This window comes from Rhea americana, unplaced genomic scaffold (genome assembly GCF_003343005.1).
Source record: "Rhea americana isolate MKP2758 unplaced genomic scaffold, rheAme1 scaffold_69, whole genome shotgun sequence".
NCBI lineage: Eukaryota > Metazoa > Chordata > Aves > Rheiformes > Rheidae > Rhea > Rhea americana.
The window spans coordinates 462,025-488,656 of record NW_028186856.1 but is presented as its reverse complement, the minus strand read 5'-3'; the positions used below and the strand labels follow the sequence as shown (position 1 = coordinate 488,656).

Sequence of the window (26,632 nt, the reverse complement as noted above, 5' to 3'; positions counted from 1 at the left end):
GCACTAATTAGTCATTCAGAAGTCTTGAACAGATTAGTTAGCGATTTCAGTAATACAGATGTTGCTTATGGACTTCTAGGTATGTCCACTGCACAGTATTAGGAGATTGAACATGTACTGGGTTAGATAGACTTTCTAAGGTTCACCTCAAGTACCTTCTTCCTCTTGCAAACCTAAAATCTTACTTTCTACCATTCTATTATTGTCTCTGTAATATACTTACCAAGATTCATGCAAGTAGAGCTCCTGTTCTTCAGGCAGCAGGAGACATTGCAAGGTAGTGGGAGTTACCTGAGAACAGAGTCTAAAAGTGTGGAAAAAATCACCAGTGAACAAACACCTGTGAAACTTCTTCCATCCTAATTTCTTGAGATGTTTGAGGGCAGAATGGAAAACTTTTCCTCACTATCAAGCTTACTGGTTGTTTTTTTGAGCAGTAGACTTAGGATAAGGATGAAATTATTCATATGAGATCCTTGTTCTTTAGCAGTCTGCTGTTATGTTGTACTCATCTGTTAGCTGTTTTACAGTATAATGCAAAAATACCTTTGAAATTAGCCTTTCACCTGTTAACCAAATTTCAGCTAATTGGAGATGGCCTTGTAAAAAGATTTCTTTGCTCCTCTGACCTGATTTGCTGCTACTGCTTTGTGTCCCRTTGCACAGTGGTGCTTATCAGGGTATGTTGTTGACAGACTGGCTTTCGGAGTAACTCTAAATATTAATAACTCCCAGATATTTGGGACCAATTCCAGATAATCTTAAATTGATTGTTACAACAGAACATTTTCCCAGCAAAGATATTCAAGAACTTTTCCTAACAAGGATATTTTCAGTTGAGTTTTTTGAGAGTGACTTTCTTTTTCTGTTATGACAGCCTACCCGAAGAAGGCAATGTGGATTGCTTTATATGCTTTGAAATATTTATTGTCCATCCTCAGGTGTATAAAAAGTGAGGGAGAAATTGAAAAGCTTCAAACCAAACTTGTAGAAATGAAGAAAAAGCTGGACAACACTACTGCTGCAATGCAGGAACTAGGCCGAGAAAACCAGTCATTACAGGTATAATTTGATTTGAAGCCATTGATGCCTATTCAAGCCTCTTGATGCTCCGTGTGGGAACTCATGAGAATTTTAAGTTTGTGTCATAGCAGTGATGTGTTATCTTTCAAGAGTGATTAAGATCTTACGTTCATAATGCTTGAGGGCCACATTGTTATCTGTACGTTCAGAACTCTGCTCATAGATTCAAAGTTTGGAAGATTTTCTTCTTGAACAAATAGAGCTCTCAGTATTGTGGCTAAATTAGTCCTTTTATACAGCTTTGTGTAGCATATCCAAAGAAATAGAAGAACGCAATGTAAATTAAGCATGCATTTTAAAATTTTGTCTTTTTTTGTATATATATATGTTCAGATCAAACACACACAAGCTCTCAACAGGAAATGGGCAGAAGACAATGAGGTACAGAATTGTATGGCCTGTGGGAAAGGCTTTTCAGTGACAGTGAGAAGGGTAGGTATATTTTACCATGTCTTTGTGGAATTTTTCTTTTTCTGTTGCTTTCAATCCCTTTTACTTTGGATATAAACATTAGAAAGTGACTTTAAAAGTGCTGTGATACTCAGTACATCTCAAAACACTGATATTTTTTACAGTGCCTTAAAAATAAGGTTTATGTCTGGATTGTATTTGCCTATATAAAGGAATGTGAATTTGTTGAAACAGGATGCATGTGAACWTATGAGGCATCAGTGTGGTCTGGTTCTTTGTGACTATATCTTTCTAAACACAAACTAGACAAGGAACAGACTAGCTGGCTGTGTTTTAGGTCTGTAGTCATACATTCTTTGCAAAAACTGCTGTGGTCAGTTAAGATTGGCAGGATGTGGCCTTCATCCAGAAATTACCACCCCTCCAACAACTGACTTGGTGGGGAAACAGGCAAGGAATGTTCATGAGGTTCATTTTTGCAGTGCTCCCTGACTCAGGCTTAGGTGGCTCTGTCTTGCATCATTTGCAGTAGAGTCCATTGGGAAGCTTTTGAGCAAAGGCAGATGCATCCTTTGATTCAAGGGTACTTTCTAATTTGAAGCAATTGGTTAACTATAGGAAGAAAATGTTTTAGGGGACCAAAGTAAGTTCCAGAGGAGAACTTTAAGAAATGCCTAAGCTGGTGATGTTCCTGAATGACCCAATTCATTTCTGAAAGTGGCATGTAGTCTTCTGAGTCAGTGAAGCACTTCTGAATACTTTACTGCTATGCTCAGAAGAAAGGATTTACTCCTATGCCTTTCTATGTGGATAATCCCAAAGGGCTACGTTACTCTACCATTTAAAAATTCAAACTTTTGAAACATGAGAGAGTCGACTTGATGTGATAATAATGTCTATTAATGATCTATTCTCTTTACACTGTAGCTGATGTTCAGCATGTGTGTTTTTTCTCTTTCACAGCATCACTGTAGACAATGTGGAAATATCTTTTGTGCTGAGTGCTCAGCAAAGAATGCCTTAACTCCTTCTTCTAAGAAGCCTGTCCGGGTCTGTGATACTTGCTTTAATGACTTGCAAGGATAGCTGGCTTATCTTGAGTGACAAGGAAATGTTACACTAAAGTTTAGAATTTCTGTTGATGCACTTCATTCAGCACTCAGACTACTATTCAGTTTGGACAATGATTGTAACACTTGGCAAAATTTAGTATATTTTAAAATGTTTATTGATACCAAGTAAAACTATTGTATTTTTTTGTGAGACATGGGCTCAGATCATCCATAGCTTATTGCCACTTATCCTGGAAAGAGCTTCTATGTCTAGATTAGAAGTACCCAGTTATTTGTAAATAAAGTTTAAACAGAGGAGTAACAATGTATTTTTTTATCTTTTTTTGTTCAAGAGAAACAGCGTTTATGTGATACTGCAGTTTATCATTTTCTTGTTTCCTTCAAAGAAAAAGGAAGATGCAAAAATATGTGAGGATTTTGTGTATCAAATGTTGCTGTAATGGCATAACTAACTGTTGCACCTGATTGCATATCTGATGTTCTTTATAATCCCTTGTGATTTTGTTTTCTTTCTTTAATGAGGGTAAACAGCTGGACTCACCTCCAACTCAGAGTTTTGTCTGCCAACTTGGTACTTGTTACAATATCAGCACCTGCGTCCTTACCAACTACAGTACCTGAATATTGGAATATCTGTACACATACTGTACTGCATAATTTCTTTGTGTGTGTGAGAGWATAGATAAGAACAAATATTGAGAGCAAGTTTATCTGGCATTGTAGGAATATTATATAAACTCTCTCATGTTGACTGATTTCACTTTTACATATTTGATAAATGGAATTTAATAGTCAGAAATTCTCATATGCAGGAATTAGAAAGCAAATAAACAATACTCATAGTAGCCTGTATTCCATCTGTCCCCCTGCCTGTACTCTGGAAGCCCAAAGAAGTCCTTATTTTTCTAAGGAACATGTAGAAATTTCATGCTAGGTAGCCAGCATACTAAAACTTTCTGAGACTGCTGTAGTTTTTCTGACCTCTACTTTCATCCCTTCCTCCAACTTTTGCTGGAGGAGGTTGAATTCATACTGCCCCTAACAAACCTAATTTTTCCACTGCTCCATCTGAGCTTGTATTGCTGAACTTTTCTTACCAGAGCATCTTAATTGGTATGTTAGTTCTGTGATTTAGTCTGCTCAGAATGGTAGTGTGAATCTCCTGCTACTGGCTTAGTTATAAGCCAAACAGTTCTAGGAGTTTTATATGTAAGGCTTTAGACATTTGTTCATATTTTCCTCTCTGTTCTTGCAACAGAGTTTTTTGCAGGGTTCATCCAAACCTCTTTATCTGATTTACATCCACTTGTTCTTCCTTGCCTACCTGTCTCTAACTTTTTCTCCTTTTGAAATGGGTATCTGGTACCACAAAACCATTAGGGTTATTTCTTCTGAGTTGAGGTTACTCCTTCAAATATTAAGGGATTCTTTGTTATGGAAATCCTAATAAAACCCCCCACAACACAACCTTCTCTGTGTTAGAATATTATGGCAATTGCTCAAAGGGAAGGGCTGTAGCCCTTCTATTAATGACCAGGTTAAGGAAACCAATTCTATTGCAGTGATGGAAGCTTAGCCGTCTTTAGGCAGGTAGTTTGCTTTTATTTGTTGGCAGCTGTCTGTGTGAATAGAGAGAGGAGACTTTTTTATGAAAAAATGCCTAAACCTGCCTAAATCTCAAGTGAAATGTTTACTTAAATCCTTGTCCCCAGATATAATGATCTATATGCTTTATATCCTTTCCTAGTTTTCTTGCATAATTATAAATTTACATCCATTTTTTCTTCCTTAAAGGGAAGTTCTCTGTGAATTACATTTGTACGTATGAAAAGCCAACTGAAGTGCAAAGTGTATTGCTGGTTCTTCTAACTGTGGCAAGGTTTGGAATACAAGCAGGGTTTATCTAAAATACTTACCAGCATTTCTGGTCAGGTACAGACTTGAGAATTCCTCTAAATAGCTCAAAGAACTCCATATGAACAGAGCCACTGAACTCATTTCTCTTGGTCAGTTTGACTGTTAAGAATAAGAATTCTTTGAATAGAAGATGTGGGCAGAATCTCTGCCTCTGGAATTTGTATTATTTTTTTTTAAGAGAACCCAGAGAGATTGCTTTCAAGCCTTCCTTTGTCTTACACATGACATTAGAAAGCTCTGAAAGGTGAAGACGTCATACTCTTGCTCCAGATGTACTCTATTGTGTTGTATAACACACATGCTAGTGCTGCCTTGAGAGTGAAGGAGAATCACATGGAGCAGAAGCGGTTTTAAGAGGGAAGAGAGAACCATCTCCATGATTACATGAAGGGCAAAATGCATGAAACAGAGAAAGCTGGAAGCCTCTCTGGAGTCTCTTTTTCTAAGGAAAAGAGACTCGCTTATGTTCAGGCAATGTACCTTTGATTTGGAATGGCTGAGAAGGCTCGGTACTAAAGCGGAAATGGTAGAAGCTCAAAAGAGTTGTTCTTATTTCAGCCTTTTGGGATGCCTATTAAGGCATCCCAAGTCTATGTGATGGCAGGCAAAGTCATCTCGCTGAGCTGGTTGCTGAAGCAGTGTGGTTGGTTGGCTGCAGAACAGCCTTCAGTCTGGAGCTCCCACCTTCAGTGACAAAGTCAGCTTGATTTTTYTGAAGGTTGTTTTTTGCTGACCATTTTATATGACCATCTTTTAGAGGGAATGAAAATGCTTTTAAAGTTTTTTTTCATTTTTATAGAAAGAAAGACTGTTAAAATAAGGAGGAACAGTGTTGGGATAGAAGCTTTCATCCTTGAGGTTTGAGTCTGCAGCAACAGTTGAAGAATTTTGCAGCTTTGCAGTGGAGTAAATTTATGGCTCAGTTCCTAAGTTTTATGCTCCTTCCTTTGTGCTCATGTTCTTCATGCTGCTCTGTATTCATTGACAAGTTGGTGGTATAATAGGCCATATAATGCTCTCAGCCTGTCTGCCAGGCGAAAAGTTGTGCTCAAGCTCAGTGAAATGACCTATGAGATGCATAATATGGTATACTAAAAGGACAAAAGCTTTGATATAGTTCTGCCTGCAGATTCTGAATGTTTTGACAGGCTGTTGGCATGGATAGGTTGTCAGTGGGAATGAGGTTTATTGTTGCATCGCTTTGAAAAATAAATAAAAACCTAGCAAAAAGTCTGGTTGATTTTACCACACTGAGTTAAAGGAGTCCAAGCAAAATAGTCTAATATATTGATCTGCAGATTGTGTAACCAGAAACAGAAAAAAAATAATAAAATAGCCGAAGAGACTAGAACCTTGGGAATGAGATAAAATTTGRTGGTGTCTTTTAACAGTCTTAAGCAGCAGGAACAAGACTGTTCTGATTTCAYTGAGGGAAAAGTCATTGTAGAGCAAGAGGTGGAGAAAAATGCTAAAACCACTGCTTGAACCAGTGGGTGTGTAGGCTCCTCAAACTGCTTTTATGATTACTAGCCATTACTGTGGCATCAGGAATGGGACGGTGAAGTGTGGGATTTGTTACTGCAGCTGTGGCTTCAGTGTGTCCCACAAAGCGGACCATCAGAATCGCTGAGGAAGCAGAGTGTGAGCGACTGGCTGCTATGTGGACTGAGGCAAACTGCGGAGGCCATCTGAACAGTCTAAAGGATATTCTTGTTGGGAGTGTCTTCCTGGAGATACTGGATCTCTTCTCAAAGAGGCATGATGTCCTCGGTTGTTGCTTCCAAAACACTAAATCCTATTGTTCTACTCCTGTCTCGTGCAGGTAGTATGTACTTCTGTACTGCAATTCCTATGGAGACATGTAGCATTGCAGAGCTGAGTGGTGGGCTTCTGATCTTAGCTGCATATGCTTCACTGTTATTTCATCTCCCCTTATGTTCCTTCCCTTCCAAAATCTTCACTTTTCTGCAAAGGCTGAAGAAAGAGGATAAAATTAATGAGTCACAGTAGGAGAAGTTGCTGCYTGCAAAGAGCCAAAAGGAATTTTTGGCTGCAACTTCCAACAGAGATAAGAGGCTGTGGGTTTAGAGGGAGCTCATTTTTCAGCTGGCTTTACTCTGGTGCTAGAGTCTGACTGTAGGGCACGATGTGGGACTTTTTCCTCTGTTTTTGGAAGGTAAGGAGTAACCAAGTTGTCATGGACTGTGGAGCATCAGGTACACAAGAACAATGAATAACTGTTTTTGTTGCTTTTGGGGTGACAACGGTTATTTATAAATCCTTATTGGAAAACCTTTCTTAGCGAAGCTGGAAGGGGTTTGGGACCTTGCCATATTTGTATTACGTTAGTAAGAAAGATTGAGTCTCAAATACTAGATTTAAGTAAGAGAAGTGCCCTTCTTAAAGAAGAGGGGAACTGGAAAACTCAAGTACTTTTCTAGACTTAAATATCTGTTAAAAGCAAAGTGTTTGCAAGCGCTTTTTGCAAAACTTAAAAATTTATGACCAGTACTTGATGACTGACAGAAAACTACTGTTCAAACAGAAAATAAACTGTGCCAAGAAGACCAAGCAAAACATTTGGAATGCTACTATGGTTTGAGTATGTTGAAGCCGATAAATTACTTCTCCCACTCTCGTATATCCTTGGAGGACTAGGGAACAACACTGTCACTTGCACTGTGCACTTTTTGCTGTCCAACATAACTGAATATGATCTAGAGCTAGTGGAATGACATTGTATGTATAGCTATAATCATTGGACAGAAGGTTTATCTTTGGCTGAACTTTTCACTGAACTACATCTGTCTCCTCATAATTCCTTTGTAGTGAAAGTGAGACCATCATCTGAGAGCACATGTAACAACARAATTCATGTAGTCACGCACGTGTTGTATTTGTGGAGCTTCATTTTAAAATTTGAAATAGAGTATGTGAATTGTGTGCATTTGCAAAGTTCTTGCCAGTTGTCCAGTTTTAAATTTTTGAAGTCTTGCCCCTCAGCAGCTCTTTAGAACAGGTTTACAATTAATGTGTAACCACATTGTTTCTCCAGAAACAATAAATGATTTACTTTCCAAAACCAGCAATAATTGGATAGTAAAATCCCCCCTCAGAAACTCATTTTTGGGGTATTTTTTTTAGATGCCATTTCGGATCACAGTAGTGAAGAGACTAGGTACTAGTTAGTGTAATAAACTCTGCCTTTGTAGTGCACCACATACTATGCACTCACTGTGCAGCGGGTACAGGAGTACGTGCTCACTGGGTTAGGTAAAGTACATTTGAAGATTACTGAAAACCTACTATCCCTTTTTGGTACAACATTACTGAGAAAGCAGAAGCCTGGTGAAGGTATTTCCCATTTTTTTCTTCCCCCTACAACCTTAGATTAAAGACAAATTCATCTTTGCTTCCTGCATTTTTTTGGGTGAAGAGGACTAGGAAGAGTGGCATACAGAGAACATATTCATGGTTATAAGTCAACAGGCCAGTACTGGCAGGTCCAGGCTCCTGCTGTTGGCTTTGCTGCAGAGTGCTCCTGTTGTATCACGCTAAATTCCGATCCCTAGCACAAAAGGGATGTTTAAAAGAATGTCTCACTGGATTAGCAAATAACAGAACTTTTTATAGCAATGTGTCCAAAATGCTGCTTGTATAGGATTTGTCACTTTTGTAAGAAAAGAAAAAAAAAATTACAAAAAAAGTATAACCGCGCCATTTGATGCCGTTACATACAATTTTGTTTAAACTACCTCTCAGTGTGAAATTCAACCATTAGGTAAGTGTGATAGGGTCTACTTACTGTCATGTTATGTAAAAGTTACAGTGAAATGCCAAATTGCAAGTGTTTATCACCAAAAAGAAAAAAGTTAAGTCTTTTTGTATGTGTTTGAAAGTATACAGTAGTTTCAAGTTATTGTAACCTCCATATTCTTTTAACCTCTGTTCGATCCTGCAGACTCTAGCTGCTGGACAGGAAATAAATCACAACCACAAGCATTTATAATCATAGTCTACTAGGTAACAGTAATTTTATATGCAGCTTTGTCATTTGGCTATAGATAGCCTTACTCACCAAATGAACCATTAATTTAGTCTGTTTTTTTTAATTTCTTCAGTACTCAAGATGTGAACTTGATGAATGATGTTCAGTTACGGATGCGTGCTACAAATTACATTGTCTTATTTGCCTCTTTTCTGAATTTTAATGATCAGTTTATTATTGCAAATGTGAATATTGCGCATACAACTTATTTTCTGTATAATTGTATAAATATATAAATGGAAAAAGTTTTAAGTTCTTACCCAGTATTTAGAGGTAATGTATTATAATAGCCTTATGATGCGGTTTTACTTACAGAATGCTGCACTGCACTTCTTTTAAACTGGATCATACCATCTTGGTAGTGGTAGATAGATTTTTGCATGATTTTTTTTAATGAAGTTTGATTCTTTAAAGTCCTATTTTCAATGTTTGTGTTTACTACTTGTGATCATGTAGTTGTGCCTTACATTGTGAAAGAGTTKAGTCCAGTGCGCACTATAATTCTCTGCAGTTTGGAAGGTGGCTGTGGATTTGGACAAGAAAATGAACCATGCATCAACCAGTTCTGTATAAAGAATGATGAAATGTTATTGAAATGTATTTTTTGTTTTCTAATCTGTTAAAGGAATGATGAATGAAAATAAAAAAGTTAGACCTTTCTAATAGACCAGTTCTGTCATTCAAAACTATCTTGCCCCTCTGTAGGCAGCAAAGTTACTCTAAAATGGTGGATGTAGTGTCTTGCAGATGAACTGTTCCGAAGCCACACATTTGAGAACAAGCTAAACTTTCCAATTTCATGTAGATTTTTCTTGTGAATGTGTGGGTCCTCATGTCTAGTGGAACTGAAAGTTAGATACAAGGATGACCTGTTCAAAGGAACTGGGCACACTGAAATGGTCTTCTCATTTTGAAAATTAATGAGGATGAACACAATATTTTTCTTTACAAAGCTACCCCATTAAGCACATTGTTAATGCAAAGTAACATTTTATGACATTACAGTTTAGTAGATAAAGAGGGATAACTATGTCCAGCTATGGCCAGAGAGATTCCTACAGTTTGAATTTTGTGAAATGTATTAATAATACAGTTTGAAGGTGCTCTGAATAGCTCTTCCAGATTTTTCTCATGAGTGTGTTCTCTTTGCTAACATAGGTTTTTTGCTGTCCGGCTTTCTAGGAAACAACACGCTCATTAAAACTTATCTGAATGGCAAAAGCCTTTCCCTAGCTGAAGCAAAAAAAGCATCCAAGAGTGGGTCATTTGTTGTGTGCTTCAAATTACGGAGGGGGTTGTTTGCCCCTTCCCATTCATTCCTAAATCCTGTGATGAAAATTCACCGCTGCTGTCTAGTCAAGTCAGAAGTCTGTAGTTTTCTGAAACTTAAGGAATACCAGAAGGAATAACTGCATTATCTCCACAACAGATATGTCGGTGCTGTGCTGACATTAAATTTCAGAGGATTCAGTTGGGAAGCAGAAAACAGTTCTTTTCTTGGTTTCGTGTTGCTCAGTGTAATTGGAGATTGCAGTTTCTATCTGTGACATCCACGTTTTCTGTAACAAGAAGGAAATCTTTTGTAAGCCTAGAGAACCTGAAAAGTTCTACTAATTCAGATATACAAACACGCTGAGCCTTGAATTTTACTTGGTGTTTCTTCAGTCCCATGCTTATAATACCCGAAGTAAATACGAATGGTCCCAGAACCCCAATTCTCCCATTTCCTAAGGCCACTTTATGTGTTAAAAGTCTGTGTCTGGGGCCAGAGTTTGCAAGCGGGAGCTGCCTCTTTTGTTGAGAGGCAGGATTTTAGTATTCTGATTGCTTGAAACTTCGATTTTTGCTACAGGCCAATTCACCCTCTTTTGTGTAGTATTTATTAATTTAATAATATTTATTCCTGCAGTTTAGGCTCACTGTTGTTCTGATTAAGGCAGCTCCAGTGCTATCAACGCCACAAGTTGTGTTGCTCCCTGACATCTTTGTCRCGTGCTGTCACACGAGGTGTGATCTACTCCTGTTAGTTATTTAAATTGGATGATCTGTGGAAATAAACATTGAATTTCAGTTTCTAGCATCATCCTGACAGTACTCAGCTCTATATCCTCCATCATCCAGGTATGAGGGCAGGGGAGATTAATTTAAAGTACGTAACTCCCTTCTCTGTCTGCTAGGCCAGATGGTCTGGGTCCCAGAAGCTCAGTTGCCTCCAGGTTGCTATGATTACGCATTACAAATTGTTTGGCAGCAACACGAACTTAAAGTCTGGTTGTGCTTCTCCTACCCCAGGATTATGATTTTCTGTCCTTGCTTGGTCAGAGCGGCTGCTCTGCCTGCTGTAATGGCTGGAGCTTTGATGCAAGGAGTAGACGTGCCCGACGGAAGRCAGGCTGCTCTGCTTCGTGCTGGACTGGGATACGTAAATTCTGTTACTGGCCCATCCAGCTGTTTCTTAGGAGTGTTCACACTCTGAATGGGCTAAATATATATAAATAAATGAGATCTGAATAACGACTGGAAGAAAAAATGCCATGATGTGTAAGCGTAAGGAGTTTCAGTACAGAGCCTGAGCAGCGTCAGCGTGTGCAAGCTGCAGGCACTTGTGTGATCTGGATACTCTGATTGCAGCCAGCAGAGGAGGGTGCGACACGGTGTCTGCCCGTACCTTACACAGGGGTTTGCATTTGCTAGGACCTCCTAGGAGTCAGGATTTTAGCTGTTTTGCTCTTTGTGAAAAAGTCCATCTGCTGTGCTTTGTTCTTAAGATTTAGTGTTAYTGGGAGTCATGTTCCTGTGCCTTAGGTATTAGAAAATGAAATTCAACATGCCAAAAAAGAAGAAAAACAAACGACTTGCAGGAAGAGCCTACCATGCTTTTGGGTGTTATAAACAGCACTGCTACTAGAAATGTGATGTGGTGTGAAAAAGAGGGGTGAATTTCTGTAACGGTGGAATCAATCATACCATCTGTCCCGTCTGAAATTGCAAAGAGGCAGGTTGTGCTTGGCTGAGTGTAACAGAGTCTTCTGGTGTGAGTACTACCGCGGTTTGTTTGGGGGGTGAGTGGCTTTAACTTCTTGGAGGGGCTGACTGTCCTCGTTCCTGTTATGCAAAAGCTGGCAATCTTTTTAGCAATCAGAAATGATAATTTCTGATTGCAAACAAGGATGTGGCCTGCTATCAGCCTTGATATAAAATTGATATGTGTCCAACAGGAAAATTCCTGTAACAAACAGAATGTGTGAGCCAGCAAACTCGAGGCGGGGGAGTAGCGAAGGGGGTTTTTTTTTGTGTTGTTTTGGTCAAATGTAACTACTTTGATATGTGCTTGATACAGTATGCCTGTTCTGAGGCCTTCCTYCGGGAGAAGCATGGTTGAGTAATTAAAAAAGAAAAAAAAAAAGAGGTACTTACCTTGGCAGTCTCTGTTTGCGCTTGTAGCAAGAAGACTGCTATGCACTGCTGATACCTATTTTCATGCTGTATTAGGAAAGCATTTCGCAGGCTGAAGACTACGGAAAATTATAGAGAAATAATATAAATTACCTCATGTAACTCTCTCTCCAATTTTCCATCTCATTGACTGTGACTGACATTTAATCATCTTTTCTAAGTCTAAATAGAGCAATACACCCTGGTGGGGTCCATTTCTGTGCTGTGTGGGAAGCTTTGTTATTTCAAAAAGTTAATTCTGCTTATATTCATTTATTTAATTATTTAATAATCGTGCAGCTCACCACTTTTGAGTCTGGCTGAGGATTACTGTGACATGAAAACCAGTGAGAAAAGCTACATATGACACAGARAGCAGTGAGCAGGTTGTGCTGCTCACCTGGAGTAGGTCTGAGGTGTGGAGATCCTCACAGCACAGTCTGCCACTGTGGGGCTACGGACTGGTGTGGGATCGGGGTCGGCAGTGGGATTCCCACCRCAGGTTTGTGAGTGGAAGGGGGGCCCCTTCCAGGAGAAGCAGCCTCTGATGGACCTGACGTGTTTAGGGCGCTTTCTTCCACTTTTTTTTAACCTGCTGTGCAAGTTATTTCCCCAGTAATCAGCAGAGAAAACGGACATAACTCCCCCCCACAACACACGCCCCAAGAGAAGTTTCCCTTCAGAGTGAACTAAGTCATAACCTGGATCAGCAAACAATGAACATCAAAAATCAGATTCTTATTTTCGACAGGTCGGTGTCACCCCACCAGCGAGGGGAAGGGCTGCGCTGGGCTGGGATCTGCTTGGACTTCTCTCCGCCAAGCGGACGCCTTTGGCCTCCTGCAGGAGAAGCTCACCAGTTGCTTGGGCCAAGAGGGTGGTGCAGGCACCTCTGGGACTTGGCCCAGTCCTCTCTGTCTGGTATAATGCCCAGATTCCCATAGCATTAATATTTTTCTTCAAGCTGGAGTGGGAGTCGCTGTAAATAAAGGGTAGGCACGGAGGTGCGGGGATGCCTCGCTGCGAATGCTGCCCTGCTCCGTCGCCCACCCAGCCCAAGCTGGCATCTTTCTGAGCCTGCTCTAGTTAACRCGTCATGGGGATAACGGTTTATCTCGTTCATGCGGTTTTCCCCGGAGTTGTGTGCTAATTCCGACTATCTTGCTGTTGCACAGTGCTTCTGCTCCAAGCATTTGCATGGGATTTACAGTCAGATCTCAAAATATTTCTGGAAGATAAAGTGCCGTATGATCCCAATTTTATAGAAAAGGAAAGTGAAGTGTAGACCAATTAAATGAGTGCAGCAAATCAGACAGCAGAGGACATTTGTAGCAGCAGAGGGGCTGTATTTCAGAACTTGGGCCTGTGGCTGTCTGCGGTCAGTGGGAAACACAACTTGCCAGGCCTAAGAAGGAATTTTTGTAGGCAATGCTCAGCAACAGGCTCTCAGCAGTAAAGATTACCAGGCTTTGATACAGTGGCATATCAGCGGGTCTGGCTCCTTCCAATTTAGCGTAAAGCTTTCGCAGTGGATTGATAACAAGCAATTGCAGAGACTAGGTCCAGAGCAGAATGTTAAAAGGAAGGCAATTTCCAAATCAGAAGGTATGTTGCTGCTTGCTCTCTTCAAAGATGGATTCCTGCTATTACACTCAGTTATGAAGTTATATCTCTTGTACAAGGGCCTGGTATTTGCAGATAGTTGTGCCTTTAGGGCAGGCTTCCTGGTATTATGAGCATACTGTTATACCTCTTATCCTTTCGCTGATACGTGACAGGCTTTAGGCTAGAATTATATAGCATTATTATCAACCTCCTGCCTGCTGGTGGAGGCTGCCAAAAGGGTCCTTTTACATTGCTACAGTATGATTTTTTTTCTTAGGCGCTATATTGAGGTAGATTTCCTTCCAAAGCAGAATCAACCTTCACTGAACTGATTGGTGTAATATAACTGTTCGATCAAAAAATCAGGGTTTCACTTTGGATTAACATGATCGATCACTATGAGCCACATGCTGCCCTGCACAGGCAGCTTTTTGAGAACATGCTAACTAATCTTGTGCCGCCACCATGGCTACTCCTTGAGGCTCCAGAGAGATCAGCTGCGTTCCCCAAGGTCACAGATTTTTGAGACTAGCTAATCTTTTCATTTTTTCTTTAGAAGAACATTTTCCAGTGATGTGGGCACTTTCGCTCGTTATTTTACACAGAACGGTGGAAATCTGAACTGCAAGTCAGTACAGTCTACAGTCAGGATTTTTGTTGCACCCCATCCTTGTCCTGCAGCAGGATGGGGCATCCCAGCTCTTACCAGAATACAGGCAAGTAACGGAGACTGTCATAGCTGCAGCCTGTAAAAGGGCTGGCAGGGGCATTTTGGGAGGGAACAGTCAAGCAATAAGGTCCAAAGCGTGGGATGCAATGCGGCAATTTTGTCTTGCCAGCTGTGGCTGCGTCACACGGGACCAGCAAAACAAGAGGGAGTCAGATTTTGTCGCTGGGGATGGCACGGAGCTGGGTGCGGGGAGCACTCGTTAGCAGCCCTTGAACATAGCAAACGCAAGCTAGGAAGAATTCAAAAGGCTTGTCCTCATCTCTGAGACAGTGTTCGTGCCCGATGGGGTAGGAGCGAACTAGGCAGTGGTTGTGCCCTGTTCTTGCAGCACCCGGCAGCTGCCGACGTTGTGTCTGATCTGGACGTTGGCAGGAAAGTGGTGGTGCCCTCACCGCTACCCTGTGGGCTGAAGGGCAGCCTGCTGGTTTGCTTGATTTACGCYGGGCTGGTGAGGTGGCGCATTAGGCAGGCAGATAGTGTCTAGTGTAGACTTAAAAAAAAGATTATTCTATTCTTTTTGTGCTAAAGGCTTTATCTCATCTTTAGTCATTTGCCTTTTATGTTCTACCTTTATTTCCTATCAGTGTTGATGCTGAATTCTAATTAGGCTGAGTGAATACATTTCAAGGTTATAATGGATTTTATGGCCTTTTGGGTTATTTTCCACATCTATTGTTTTTCTGCAGAGCACTCTAGCTCCCTGAGCTTCCTCTCTCATCCTTAGGATTAGGGTGGTTGGCAGGCCCAGGAGCCAGGTGGTTGTATTTCTCTTAAAGCAGGCTCCTGAGATCTGGGAAGGCACGAGAAGAGCACACCGCCTGCGTGAGTGGCTCAGAGCGAGGGAGAGCCTCAGTTTTTCATACCTTCTCCCTCTCYGAAACCCTGGTTACTCTAGGGAAGTCCCTTTGGCAGGGTAAAGCTGGTTGCTCTGTGTGGAGGTCCTTCTCCCCTTCTTGCCCCAAGGGCACCAGCAGCAGATGCTGCAGTAGGCAGTTTCTCATGACTTATATGTTGACTGGACACCGCATGGACTGCGTTGGGATGTGGGTGAGCAAGGAAGTAGTGACTCAAGGTGGGTGATCGCCGTCCCCTCAAGGGCCAGTGGGGWGGTGAGTAAGCAGAGAGCAGCAGCAGGAGGTAAATCTCCTCTCTGGACTCCTCAAGATTTGCTGTCAAACTCATATGAAGAGCCCAAAGACAGCAGTGTGCAGGTCTGCACTGTGTGGCTGGCAGCAGGACCACTGCAAAATGCTGCATCACTACAACATAATTGAAAACGTTCTTTGGAAGAGTTTGTGTGGTAGACCACAACACCGCGCTAGGAGAAGTAGGGTAAGAAATACTCAGTGCACAAGAAGGAAGGCGTTGGGGTCTTTATACATCCTTTGCGCTGAGTGGATAGTATCTGAATGTCTCTGGTGTGTATGTGAAAATCACTGTTAAAGGCAGTAGAAAGGAAGGCATAATGCCAGTGTAAGCAGGAAATGCCTCACCATGAGAGCAGACCTGTGATGAGGCACCAGTGTTCGCACCTCACACGTTGGCAGGGGGTAGTTTTGTTGGCAAATGACGCTTCACCTTTACACCGCTGGATGTGCAATGCATAGAGTCATCGTTTATAAAGAMATCCAAACACCCATGGCACATACCTGTCACATGGAAGGGATCAACGTTTCTCAGTATCAGTCTGTCCAGCGGGATGGGCTGGTCGAGGACTGTACAAAACCCACCTTCTCTTATGAGTGACTGCAGCTCCGGAGCAAGGGATGGACAGACAGGGATTAAGCCCATCTCCGAGCCCCCGTGTTTCTAGGAAGAGAAATGAAATTGATTAGCTGGCTATCAKCCATCTGCTCACAAAGTCTAGGCATGAAACAGTCCTAAACTACTTGCTTTTTCTTTTCCAAGGTGCTTGGACAGCTTGTATGCCTGAGCAACCTCAGAAWCCTCTTTTCTGGAAGAAAGGCACCTCAGTACCTGGAGCTGACCCGTTAAAAACCTACGTTGTATTAAAAAACACAGTGGAATCACTATACAAGCTACCAGCAGGAAAACAAAAACCAGCCAAAGGTGTTCAGAGGTCTTTTTTCCCCTTTCCCCCCCTCTTCCYGCCCTCCTTTTAAAAGCGGGAGATTTCCTCCACTCCTTAGAGCAGCATTTTCCTCATCTCCCCTGGAGCATGTGTAGGATGCTGAACTCCTTGGACTCYGGATAGGTCACAGCCCTCGCAGAGGGGGACACGCAGGGACCAGCCCTGTGAGGAGCTTTCCCTGTGGACACCAGGCCCCTTGAGGGAGCCCTTGCTCCCTCCATCCCCTCTAGGGAAGGGCGATGCTGSTCTAGAGCCTCTCACTGCCTTCAATATTGCATATAGAAGTAAACCAGCTGCCTTTAAAACAAAGAAACAAACAAAACCCTTTTTTAAAAATCAGACACAAACTACTTGAAAATTAGAGCTATCCTTTAACACTGAAGCCTGAGGAATTTCTAGCTGTCCAGTGCTTTTTTTTTTTGGTGGCTAAATGCTGAGATTCATCTCATGTAGACCTCTCTCTCTATAGCCTCTTTCATCAATAGATTCATATATATTTTTGTAAGAGTGATTATCTCTATTTTAAAGATGGAGAAATCAAGGCATGGAGAGGCAACATAAAATAGGACTGTGTCAGAGCTGAGAATAAAGCCAGGCTTCCATCTGTTTCAGTGTTTCCCTGTTTTTTTTTTTCTTTCTTTCTTTTCTACTTTTATTCAACAGCTCTGACATCTCTAGAATAAAAAATTTCAGGTCACTGGACTGAGTCACGAGAGGAGAGTTGGAAAACTTCTTACATTCTCAAAACTCTCCTGAGCTGTAGGAATCCAGCACATCTGAACAGCATCAGAAAAACGTTAAGGTCTAGTAAAGCAAACTCTGCTTGTCATAGTGTTCCCATAACATACAGAATCTAAAAGCAGGATTTTGAATCAGTGTTGCCATTTGTTATCAGTATAAGCAAGTGTCACCTTTCACATTTTTTAGGCTTCTCGTATTTTTCTCTTTAAAGATCAGTCTTTCAATATACATTCAAAATATTTACCAAGCTGCAGAATACAATTATCATCTGTAACCATTAATATCTCTATCCATTATTACCTTTTTGTTACGTCTAATTTTGGTAATTAACAGGAAATCATCAAATAGGAAGAGGTAGACATCAAGGAGTCTTGTACTTTCTAAGGAGAAAAACAAAAAAAACCCCAATTTGATGGCATGATTATTTTAAGGAACTGCAAGTTCTAAGATGAGGCACATCTATGAATCACTTCATCTCACAAAATCATTTTAACAAAGAAGCATGATTTCCAAGACAACACTCATTCCCCAGTCTGCACTCTTAATACAGTACCTAACAAGCACATGCCCTTGGATGATTTTGGCTATCARTATTTGTAGCTTGAAGCAGCTGCCTCATTACAGACAAATAACTAATTTCCTGTCAGTAAAAATGACCTGGGTCACCTGGAGTACCTTTGAATACAATGATCAGCATACTCCAAAATTAACAAGTCCTACCAGGTTAACAGGGAACCTTGGGAAATCTGCAGAGATAATTCACATAGATAAAAATGTTTATTGGCAACATTATTATGGACTTTCAAAAACTACACAGAATAGTGGGCATATCTTTTYTTCCTAGCTTGGAGATCACAAGGAGGTAACAAGTGTAACAACAGATTTCTGTGGGAATACTCTAAAGTCTTTAAGGTTAAGCGCMTAACCTCCTTGAAAGCTCAGGTATTATTATCATAGAAATAATAGGAACTGTTTATAAGAAGGAAGAGTAATATTAAAGTAATTTTCTGCAAGAAGCGCAGACTTCAAAGTCCCCAGAAATCTCTCTCCTAGGCTGGATTTGCGGAGTTTKGTCATTTGAACTTGGTCCCTGTTTACAACTCCTCCTCTCCTATGCCCCTTTCTTTTTTATTCCCTTTTTGGTCCCTGCTTGCTACTCTATTTCACTTGCAGAATAATTTCCTTTCTGCACTGCAGGCTGAATCCTTTATAATCTGTCCTCTGGCTATTCCATGCCCATAGTGTCTCTGAGCATGAAAAGTGCTCCCAACTGCACACCTACTCTCCACAGCAAATGCTGTGGATTTAATAGCGATTAGAGCTATTACTTTCAGGCAGTTTGCAGGATGCTAAAATAATTTCTTGGATCTTTTTGGTTCTGAAAGGTTTGAAAATGTCTCATTTCATTAAGGTTGCACAAGGCACCATCAGTAACCACTGAAAGTTATAATTACAAGGAGGTCACGGATCAGCCAGCTGCACAGAGGATAATCTGCCATGAGGAACTTCTTATATCCTACTGGAGATTCAGAAGACTACAAACAGGCAAGTTAGCATGTATTTATGTATCTTTCAAAAAAATACTCATCTTTAAGTTTCTATGAACATCTCTTACAYAACAGTATGCGCTTGTGAGTATTACACAGGAGTAAATTATTTGTTGTAAACTCTGTTTAATGCAGATAAATCTTTCTCTTTCTTTCATTTATTCACTGTGTCCATAGCACCACAGAATGGCACTGAGTGGCGGGGACCTCTGGAGGTCTCTGGTCCAAACCACTGCTCAGAGCAGGCCAAGCTAGAGCAAGTTGCTCAGGGCCTGGTCCACTCAATTTTTGAAATGCTCAAGGATGGAGTCTCTGCAATCTCTCTGGGCCCCTTTCCAATATTTAACCAACCTAAATGTTAAATAACTTTTCCAAATATCTAATTGGAATACCCCATGTTGCAACTTGCATCTCTGCCTCTCATTCTGTCACTGTGCACCTCCAAGATGACTTTGGGTCCTTCTTCCCTATAGCAGCCATYTGGTTGCTGAAGGCAGCAGCAAGCTCCCCTGTGAGCCTTCTYTTCTTAAAAGTGAACAAACTCAGTTCTCTCAGCTTCTCCTCRAACATTATATGCTTATCATACTTTTTGTAGGTCTACAAGGTTCGTTAATTAATTTTTCTGTTTTGTGGATAAGTTATTGTCTGGTTCAGCAAACATCCCAAACACTTAAAAAAAAAAAAAAAAGTTGAAATCATAAGTTGTCTCAATTTTCTTTTTGAAATTAACATTTTTGTTTTAAGGGTGATAAGTGACATTCCTAAAGATTTTTCGTAATGAATTCCACATCTGTGAAAACCTTATCATCTTCAACTTTCATTTTTGTTTCATTCTTGATTTTTAGATTTTTCTTTAGTAAGTTCTCCCTGATTTTTGTATAGAGACATGGTAGTTTGACCTTGTAGAGGGCTGATTCAGAACTTTCTGACTCTGTCTCTGTCTTCCACTACCACTTTACATCAATTTTTGATTGTACCATTACAATYGGGTAATAATTAGTAGCTGATAGCATAGGGAGGAGATGTTTGATCCTTGACATTTGATCCTTCTGACAAAGTATCTGCATTTCTTCAGATGGGAGCTTTTGCTAGCATTTTCTTTATTATTTCTCAATTCTAGGATTACCAAAAATCACAAGAAAAGTGTGGTCTCAGTGATTTCAGTTTCATTCAAAGAAGCAGAGCGCACCTTAACATCAAACTTCTGTGAGTCCAGTCAGAACCATGGCTTTAGGACATGCTTCTTTCTGGTGTGCAGCATCCTATCTGAATTACGATTTCATTTTTTCATCCGGATGGATGGCCAAAAGCTATTTTACTGGAGATTGCCGGCAGCTAGCTGTTGCGGTGGGTTATGCTCATGCCTCCTTCTCCAATTTCAGAGTACATGCATCCCAGAAAGAAATGTAGATGGCTGGTGGGCACCCTTACCTTGCTACTGCAGGGCTGATATCTTGTTAAGAGGGCAATGTGTGYAGAGGAAAGTATTAGCAGGAGAAGGACTAGACTTGGTGGCCTTTATTCCTCCTTTCCTCACCCCCTCCTGAACATTAGTAGCAATGTTTTCTTCTGTTCTTGATGTCCCTTGCATTGTGCCTTCTCTGCCATCATAATTTTGCATTTCCTTAGTCTTGACCTTGCCCCATGTAGGAAGAAAGACAAAAACAAGGAAAAACAGACCTCTTTCTTTTGCAGCTCCCTTTAAAACACGGTGATGGTAGGAGGCAGAGAAGTCACATGTTGGGCAGTTACTCTCTTCACCTCCACCTTTCCACAAAGCAGTCAGGGGATTTTTAGGTAGTGGCTGTGCCCCTTTCTGCCAAGCTACCACACAGCCCTTCAGCCACCCTGGCACACAGCTTCCAACATCCTTTCAAATGCTCATCTTCAAGCACAGAAAGTGATCAAATTGCCCAGGCTCTGCTTCCTGCTCAGGCTAGGATGAAATCTTCCTCCCCTGCTCGGGTTGTGGTTCTTCAGCAGCTTTCCAACAAGAGACCTGTGCCCACCCACAGAGTGGTGCGTGCGTGTCTGGAGACRTGAGACTGTGCTCTGCCAGGGTGATGGGCTGCTGCTGGCACTGCTGCAGAAATCAACACACTTCTGCAGGACCGCTGCGCTGTGGTTAATGGTACAAGCCCTCTCCTGTGTAATAACAGGGAAGCCCCCCAGCATAACGCCTTCTTTTTCCAAGCTATCTATCAAAATAGTTCTCTTAGCAAAGCTGTTCAAGGCTGAAGTATGAAAAAAAAGAAAACTCCTTGGACTTTTCAKTATTTATAAATACACCATGTAAAGGACACATAATGCCAGATATGTGAGGTGGGTTAACAACAGTCAAGGTGTGCACAGGACACCTTGTCTGCAGCAAACTCAGCTTCCTCTGTCCTTTCGCCAGAGCCATGAATATGACAATAAACCACTCCTTTGGAAGGCAGACGTTGGCCAGTCACACTGATTGCTTCAGCATCTGGCAGATTGAACATCCAGACGTGACATTAAACAATCATACGGATTATTCATCCTTTTGGCACTTTGGCTATTTCTCAGTCTCTCTCTGACAAGCTGTATGATTGCTTTCTCTTTCCTGCACCTGCCCAAATAATGGRGCAGAGATTCATTCTTGTCCCACCATACCACAATTTATAATTTTGTTAGGCTAGTTGCTAATACGGGGACATTTAGGGACGTTACCTGCTAATGTTAACCTCCCTTCATGAAGAAGTTGTCTGTTCRTTGAAGACAAAATGTTTTCGCTGCTGTTTTCTCTTAAGCTTTGTTTCAAACACTTGACATAAAAGAGAGAGAGAAAGAGAGAGAAAATGGGAAATCTTGCATATCTGATTAGGAACTGGAAAGCAACCAACAATTAAACAAGCAGAGATTAGCTCTCTAAAAATCTCCAGCAAATACATCACACAGCTAACAACCAGGTATGGCAATACTGTTGCTTAATAGTGTTTAGGCTTTTGAAAAGTTAGGCTGGGCTCTTCTCTTCTGGAATGCGTTTAATGATTTTAGCACCATTGCATGTGAATAGACATARTAATATCCATAATCCTTGAGGTGAGACCCACTGGATGATGTTACCATAATGCTCCTGGCTACGTGAGTAAGGGTTCATCTCAGCAGAAAGCTGCACACATTCCCAGGGCTGCTGAATACTTTCTTGATGATATACAAATGTAAATAGGGATTTCTTGGCTCAGCTTGAGGCAAAAAAAATCTTCTTTGTATCCTGCTTATAAAAATGTATTTCTAAATGTGGTAACATTACTATCCATCCCATCTTATCCTGCAGCCTAAAGCAAACACTGAAGAGTCCTCCTGGATGCTATGAAAGTGCCCTTGGACACCAGCAAAGAGCAACCCATGTTGCCATCCACCCTGAGGGATGGGGAGCACAGCCTGGAGCAGGTTCATGTGCAAAGTTTGCAGTGCTCAGACCGCAGCTCCTCCTGTTTGAGCAGAGCTATCTACCGCAACCAGAATATAGACAACAGACCAATTTTAGACCATGCTATAAGGATAGATAGTAAACTAAACCTTCCTAGAGCAAAAACACCTTTTTGAAAAACTGCTTACCTCTGGGACAAAGAATCTCTTGTCACGATCCCAGACTTGAGGCCAAATTACGACCTCATGAAGCTGCCTGAATTTCTGAAAGTTGTCCAGCCATTTGACTTTACCTTCCAGATCCCCTGAAATATGTAAAATATCAGTTACTGCCATGGTTGCCAAAAATAGACCTATTTCTAGAAGATGGTGAATACTAACCATCTCCAGATGAAGCCAAAGGATACTTGGCCTCACACATGAAACCCTAGATGAGATCTTGGCCTCATTAAAGTTGATGGCTAAACTATTCTTAAGGTCAGTAGAGCCAGGACTTCAAGCCATGCATTCATACAGGCTCAGATTCACTGCTGAACATAACGGCTGTATCTACTAATTTGTTTGGGGAGCTGGGGGAATCGTTTAAATTTCACTTCAATGATTATCCTAAAAAGATCTTTAAAAAAATCCTGCCTTTCTAAACTAGTTTGTGGTAGTGAGAGGAAAATAACTCTTATCACTTACAGCTTGATCAAGAGGCTGCAGAAATTAATGAGTCTTTTAAGGGGAAGTGGTGCAAGAACGGATTGATATATTTAGTTAGGGTGGGGGCATCTCAGAATGTGAAAAATGGAAAGGTAAGTCTTTGCTGATTCAGGGCCTGTATGGGCAAAACTTTTAACTGACCTGCAGGTAATTTGTAAGTTTTTATGTAGAGTGATTTTGCAAATATGATTTTAAGCACACATGCACACTTATACCAGGAAGAGAACGCTGGAATTGTAGTTATTCGATATGTCACTGATTTATTGTTGATAAAATGAAGGCAGATTTTTGTCTGGTCTTTGTGAATAAAGAGAACCTGTAGGCATACAGCCTGCTGTCTCCAAAATCTAAGTGTTCAGCTACCTAATCCCAGAAGTACGTAAACTCTGGAAGAACCTTTTCTTTCTTTCTTTCTTTCTTTTTTTCCTTTTTTTCTTTTCTTTTCTTTTCTTTTCTTTTTTTATTTTTTCCAAGTGAAGTTCCTAGGATATCACAAGGTCTTCTTGGGCCATGTCCAAAACTGCCTACTTCCCAGCAGAAATCAGAATCCACAAAACTAGCCACAAAAGTCTCATTTTCCTACGAAGACTGTTTGAGAAGTGTTGAGTGCTGACAAGCGTTTTCCTCACATGGCAGTTTTAGATCAGTGTCCTCATAAAACATGAAGAGCAAGAAGAGAAAGAACCTGAGGATCTCTTTYAGGTAGTAATTCTGTTGTTGCAGGATTCACCTGGGAACCAGAAGCCCCAAACTTATTTCTCTCTCTCATCTCGCAGAGAGATGTTTCAGCCTTCAGCCTTAAGGATGGAGAGAAGGGTGCAGTGTTCAGTCCCTCCAGGGAGCAGCTGCTCCATCCATGAGCAGTCGTTGCTTGTTTGTTGGATAGGACCCCCATTTGCAAGGAGGAAGACCAAAGCTCAAATCCTTGCTCCAATTAATGTCTCATTATCTAATATTCAGTGGGTACTGGAGCAACAGCCGAAGCAGTCACCTACCCCTTGGGTGGTTACACTAACTGTAGATAGAACATGCTCTTTATGGCACAGTGGATACTTAGTAAGTATCCTTAACAAGGATAATAAGTGAAGAACTTTTAACAGTTCAGAGAGCACTTTATCATAGCTGTGCTTGGCACATACGATTGAAAATGTGCACTAAGGAGATTTTTGGGTAGTGTCACACCAGAAGATGTCTGAAGCCAGGTTTCAGAAACTGGGAGGAAGATGCTAAGCGTTGGGCTGTGCTGCTGGAGGACACTGCTGTCTTTTGTGAATAAGGACAGGCCACAGTCTGCCTCTCCAGGAGTTAGGCTATGGTTGTGATTGTAGGTTGGTCCTTGAGACTTCTTGACGAGGAGTGGAGGATGTGGGCCAYCAGAGTTTGGACTCCAAAAATCCCAGCAAGAACAGGGGTAAGAGTGCCTCAAAACCAAAGATCAGTGGATAGAGGTTATGCTGAGGAGCTGAGAGGCTGGGATTTAGCTGCCGTTTCTGACAGCTGCACCCTCATTGCGCTGCTCTGCTGGGTGCTRCAGGTGGGCACCATCTCCCTGCGGGCATTTAACGCCGTGCAGAGCTGTGGACTCCATTAATCCACCTGGTGCCTAATGCAGGTGTCTCAAGGCAGTGCTGCAGCCCCAGCATGTTGTTCCCAAGGATGAAGATCTGCCTGGCTCACCTGGCACCTCTTCCTTCAGGTAACAGCAGGCCAGGCATTTTGCTAATACACTAYACCCTCTTTCACTCTGTGATTTCAGTTGCAGCTGCATGAGACCTTTGGAGAATAAACCTGTCTTCTGATGAACTTTATGGCTGTAGGACATTTGCAGCTGCAGTTATAACTTCCTAAAAATGACTGAATTAATAAATTATTTACTTAAAAGAGAATCTAGGAAGAAAAAAATCTGTSTAGACTAACCCTTTCTTTTTCCACATTAGCTATAAAGAGTTTTCTGTATCTGAGATAGCTCCTTGCTACTTTATATGGTAGGGCCCTGTCATTTAGTGAAAGGTCACTGGCATAATATGCCCCTTGTGAGAGGAATTTTATCCTATTAAGGGTTAGCCCCAACAAATCCCCCTAGAAATAAAGCCAATTCAAAATYGTCTTTGTTTGAGATTTTTCTTGATTTGTTCCAGTTTATGATCTGCTCTTAATTGCTTGCATGTCACTGCAGATGATCCTGCATAAATACAAGTGATGTTGACTGAGCTGGGAGTCCCGTGACCATGCTCAGAGAGGCTTTGACAGCACAGGTCTGGTACCAGTCAATTCCCACAAAATGGGGAAGGATTCAGAAGGACTCTAGAAAGGCATGCGCATCCTTATTGCATCTTTGCTGGGGAACAGACCCACTTATACTCAAAGGACATGGGCAAAAAAGCCCCATAACTTACTAGTTGTTAACTTAATACTYGGCTTCTAACCTTAGCTACTTACGTATGGATTTTTCCACCTTTTCTTTAACTGACCAGATAAAGCCTTTTTCTATTTCATCTGTGCACTTCTTCCAGATGTTGTTAAGGAGGAGGGGATAGCGGGTCAGTCGATGTAGCGGAGCGACCAGTAGCTCTGGCAGATGTAGTCTCTTGCACTGTTTATTCTGCTCACACCACTACTGAAGACAAAGAAAACCCKTTTTAGGCCTCAATATGCTCCCTGGCAGGAACTAGTAAATGGCTTTCTGCGTCATGAGCTGACTGTAATGAGACAGGGACTAAGTAAGGATGAACTTACGTGGTGAGAGTGTGAGTGGTGTCTGCAGCTCTTTACAAGAGGAATTGCATTGCTCCTTCAGCTACGTATCCTGAATTGCTACTTCCCATTTCAGATGCTGTGGCCATGCTAGTGAATCAAATAGTGCTTTTATTTATCTGCCATTTTAATTTCACCAAGAAAACCTTGGTCACGTTTGAGGACCACGTAATGTTTCATGGTTTTCACTGGTAACCTTTTTCTTAGACATGAGCATCTGATATACTTGTCAGGGAGGAAGGGTGTGGAAAATCCCAGGTKCCAAAGGCTGCAATGTTTGTGGCCATGACAAAGAAGAGTCCTCCCTTGGGCTGCCCATAAGAAAAGCCCYGTGATGCCCTCCAGCTGATCTCTTGCAGTTCACAGAGTCATGGCCAGGTGGTGTAGGGTGGAGGCTGGGTGCTKCTTTGTCCCCAGGGAATGTGAGCCCTGTCATCTGCTAAAGCACATTTTACCCTACATATTGTGGTCCAACCCAGCATCTAGACCAAGCAGATGTATCAAAGTAAAAGCACTTGAGGGAGCTTTTACTAAGCAGCTTGATTTTTTTTTCCATGAAGCTATGATCACCATTTCACTTTGTTAAAGTGGAGCTCACCATGTCAAGGGATTTATGTGCAAAACATAAATGTGAGTTTTGAATGCTTGAGGTTGGCAGTACATATTATTTGCCTGCAAAAATCTAGCCAGTTGTTCCCTTCTAGCTTCCAACTTTTCCTTGTTTTAAATTACAAATGTGGACTTCCACGTGCAGGGGAGCAAATACTACTATCTATGATATCCTCTGCAGTTCAAAAATCTGTGTAACATGCTGTCTTTACAATTTTGCTACCACTGAGCTTCCCTGATGTGCTTTTAAAACCCAATCATAAGGCAGAAAGGCTGAAGACAGCAGCAACAACAAGAACAAGAACAAAACCGTCACTTTACTTTCAGGTAGGTTCCAAAATCTTCTCTCTGTCTCAGGTTCTCCAAGTAGAAGACAGCAGAGGAGTAATTAAGGCAATAAATCTGATGTGTCTGACAGAGGTCACCCTGGAAATACTGCAAAAAAGATTTGGAAGCTTTGCAAGGAAGAAAAATACCATGACAAAG

General features: G+C 41.3%; 2 protein-coding genes across 5 annotated transcripts in view; one reads left to right on the top strand and one right to left on the bottom strand.

Moving 5' to 3' along the window:
* The window catches only part of EEA1 (early endosome antigen 1), a 74,560-nt gene extending 65,365 nt beyond the window's left edge, over positions 1-9,195 (top strand). For 2 of the 3 annotated variants that reach the window (XM_085321314.1, XM_085321313.1), the window contains 3 exons: positions 942-1,062; positions 1,417-1,515; positions 2,458-9,195. In XM_085321314.1, the coding sequence (XP_085177440.1) occupies positions 942-1,062; positions 1,417-1,515; positions 2,458-2,580 (343 nt within the window). In that variant the 3' untranslated portion in view covers positions 2,581-9,195. Of the gene's footprint in view, positions 1-877; positions 1,063-1,416; positions 1,516-2,457 lie in introns of those variants that run through there. The other variant, XM_085321315.1, reaches the window with a different exon arrangement.
* PLEKHG7 (pleckstrin homology and RhoGEF domain containing G7) overlaps positions 8,092-26,632 on the bottom strand; it is a 38,180-nt gene continuing 19,639 nt past the window's right edge. For both annotated transcript variants that reach the window (XM_085321316.1, XM_085321317.1), the window contains exons 10-17: positions 26,468-26,581; positions 25,223-25,397; positions 22,268-22,383; positions 21,377-21,470; positions 17,436-17,515; positions 15,952-16,111; positions 11,950-12,047; positions 8,092-10,091 (exon numbers count right to left, since the gene is read on the bottom strand). In XM_085321316.1, coding sequence (XP_085177442.1) covers positions 9,984-10,091; positions 11,950-12,047; positions 15,952-16,111; positions 17,436-17,515; positions 21,377-21,470; positions 22,268-22,383; positions 25,223-25,397; positions 26,468-26,581 — 945 coding nt within the window. In that variant the 3' untranslated portion in view covers positions 8,092-9,983. The remainder of the gene's footprint in view (positions 10,092-11,949; positions 12,048-15,951; positions 16,112-17,435; positions 17,516-21,376; positions 21,471-22,267; positions 22,384-25,222; positions 25,398-26,467; positions 26,582-26,632) is intronic.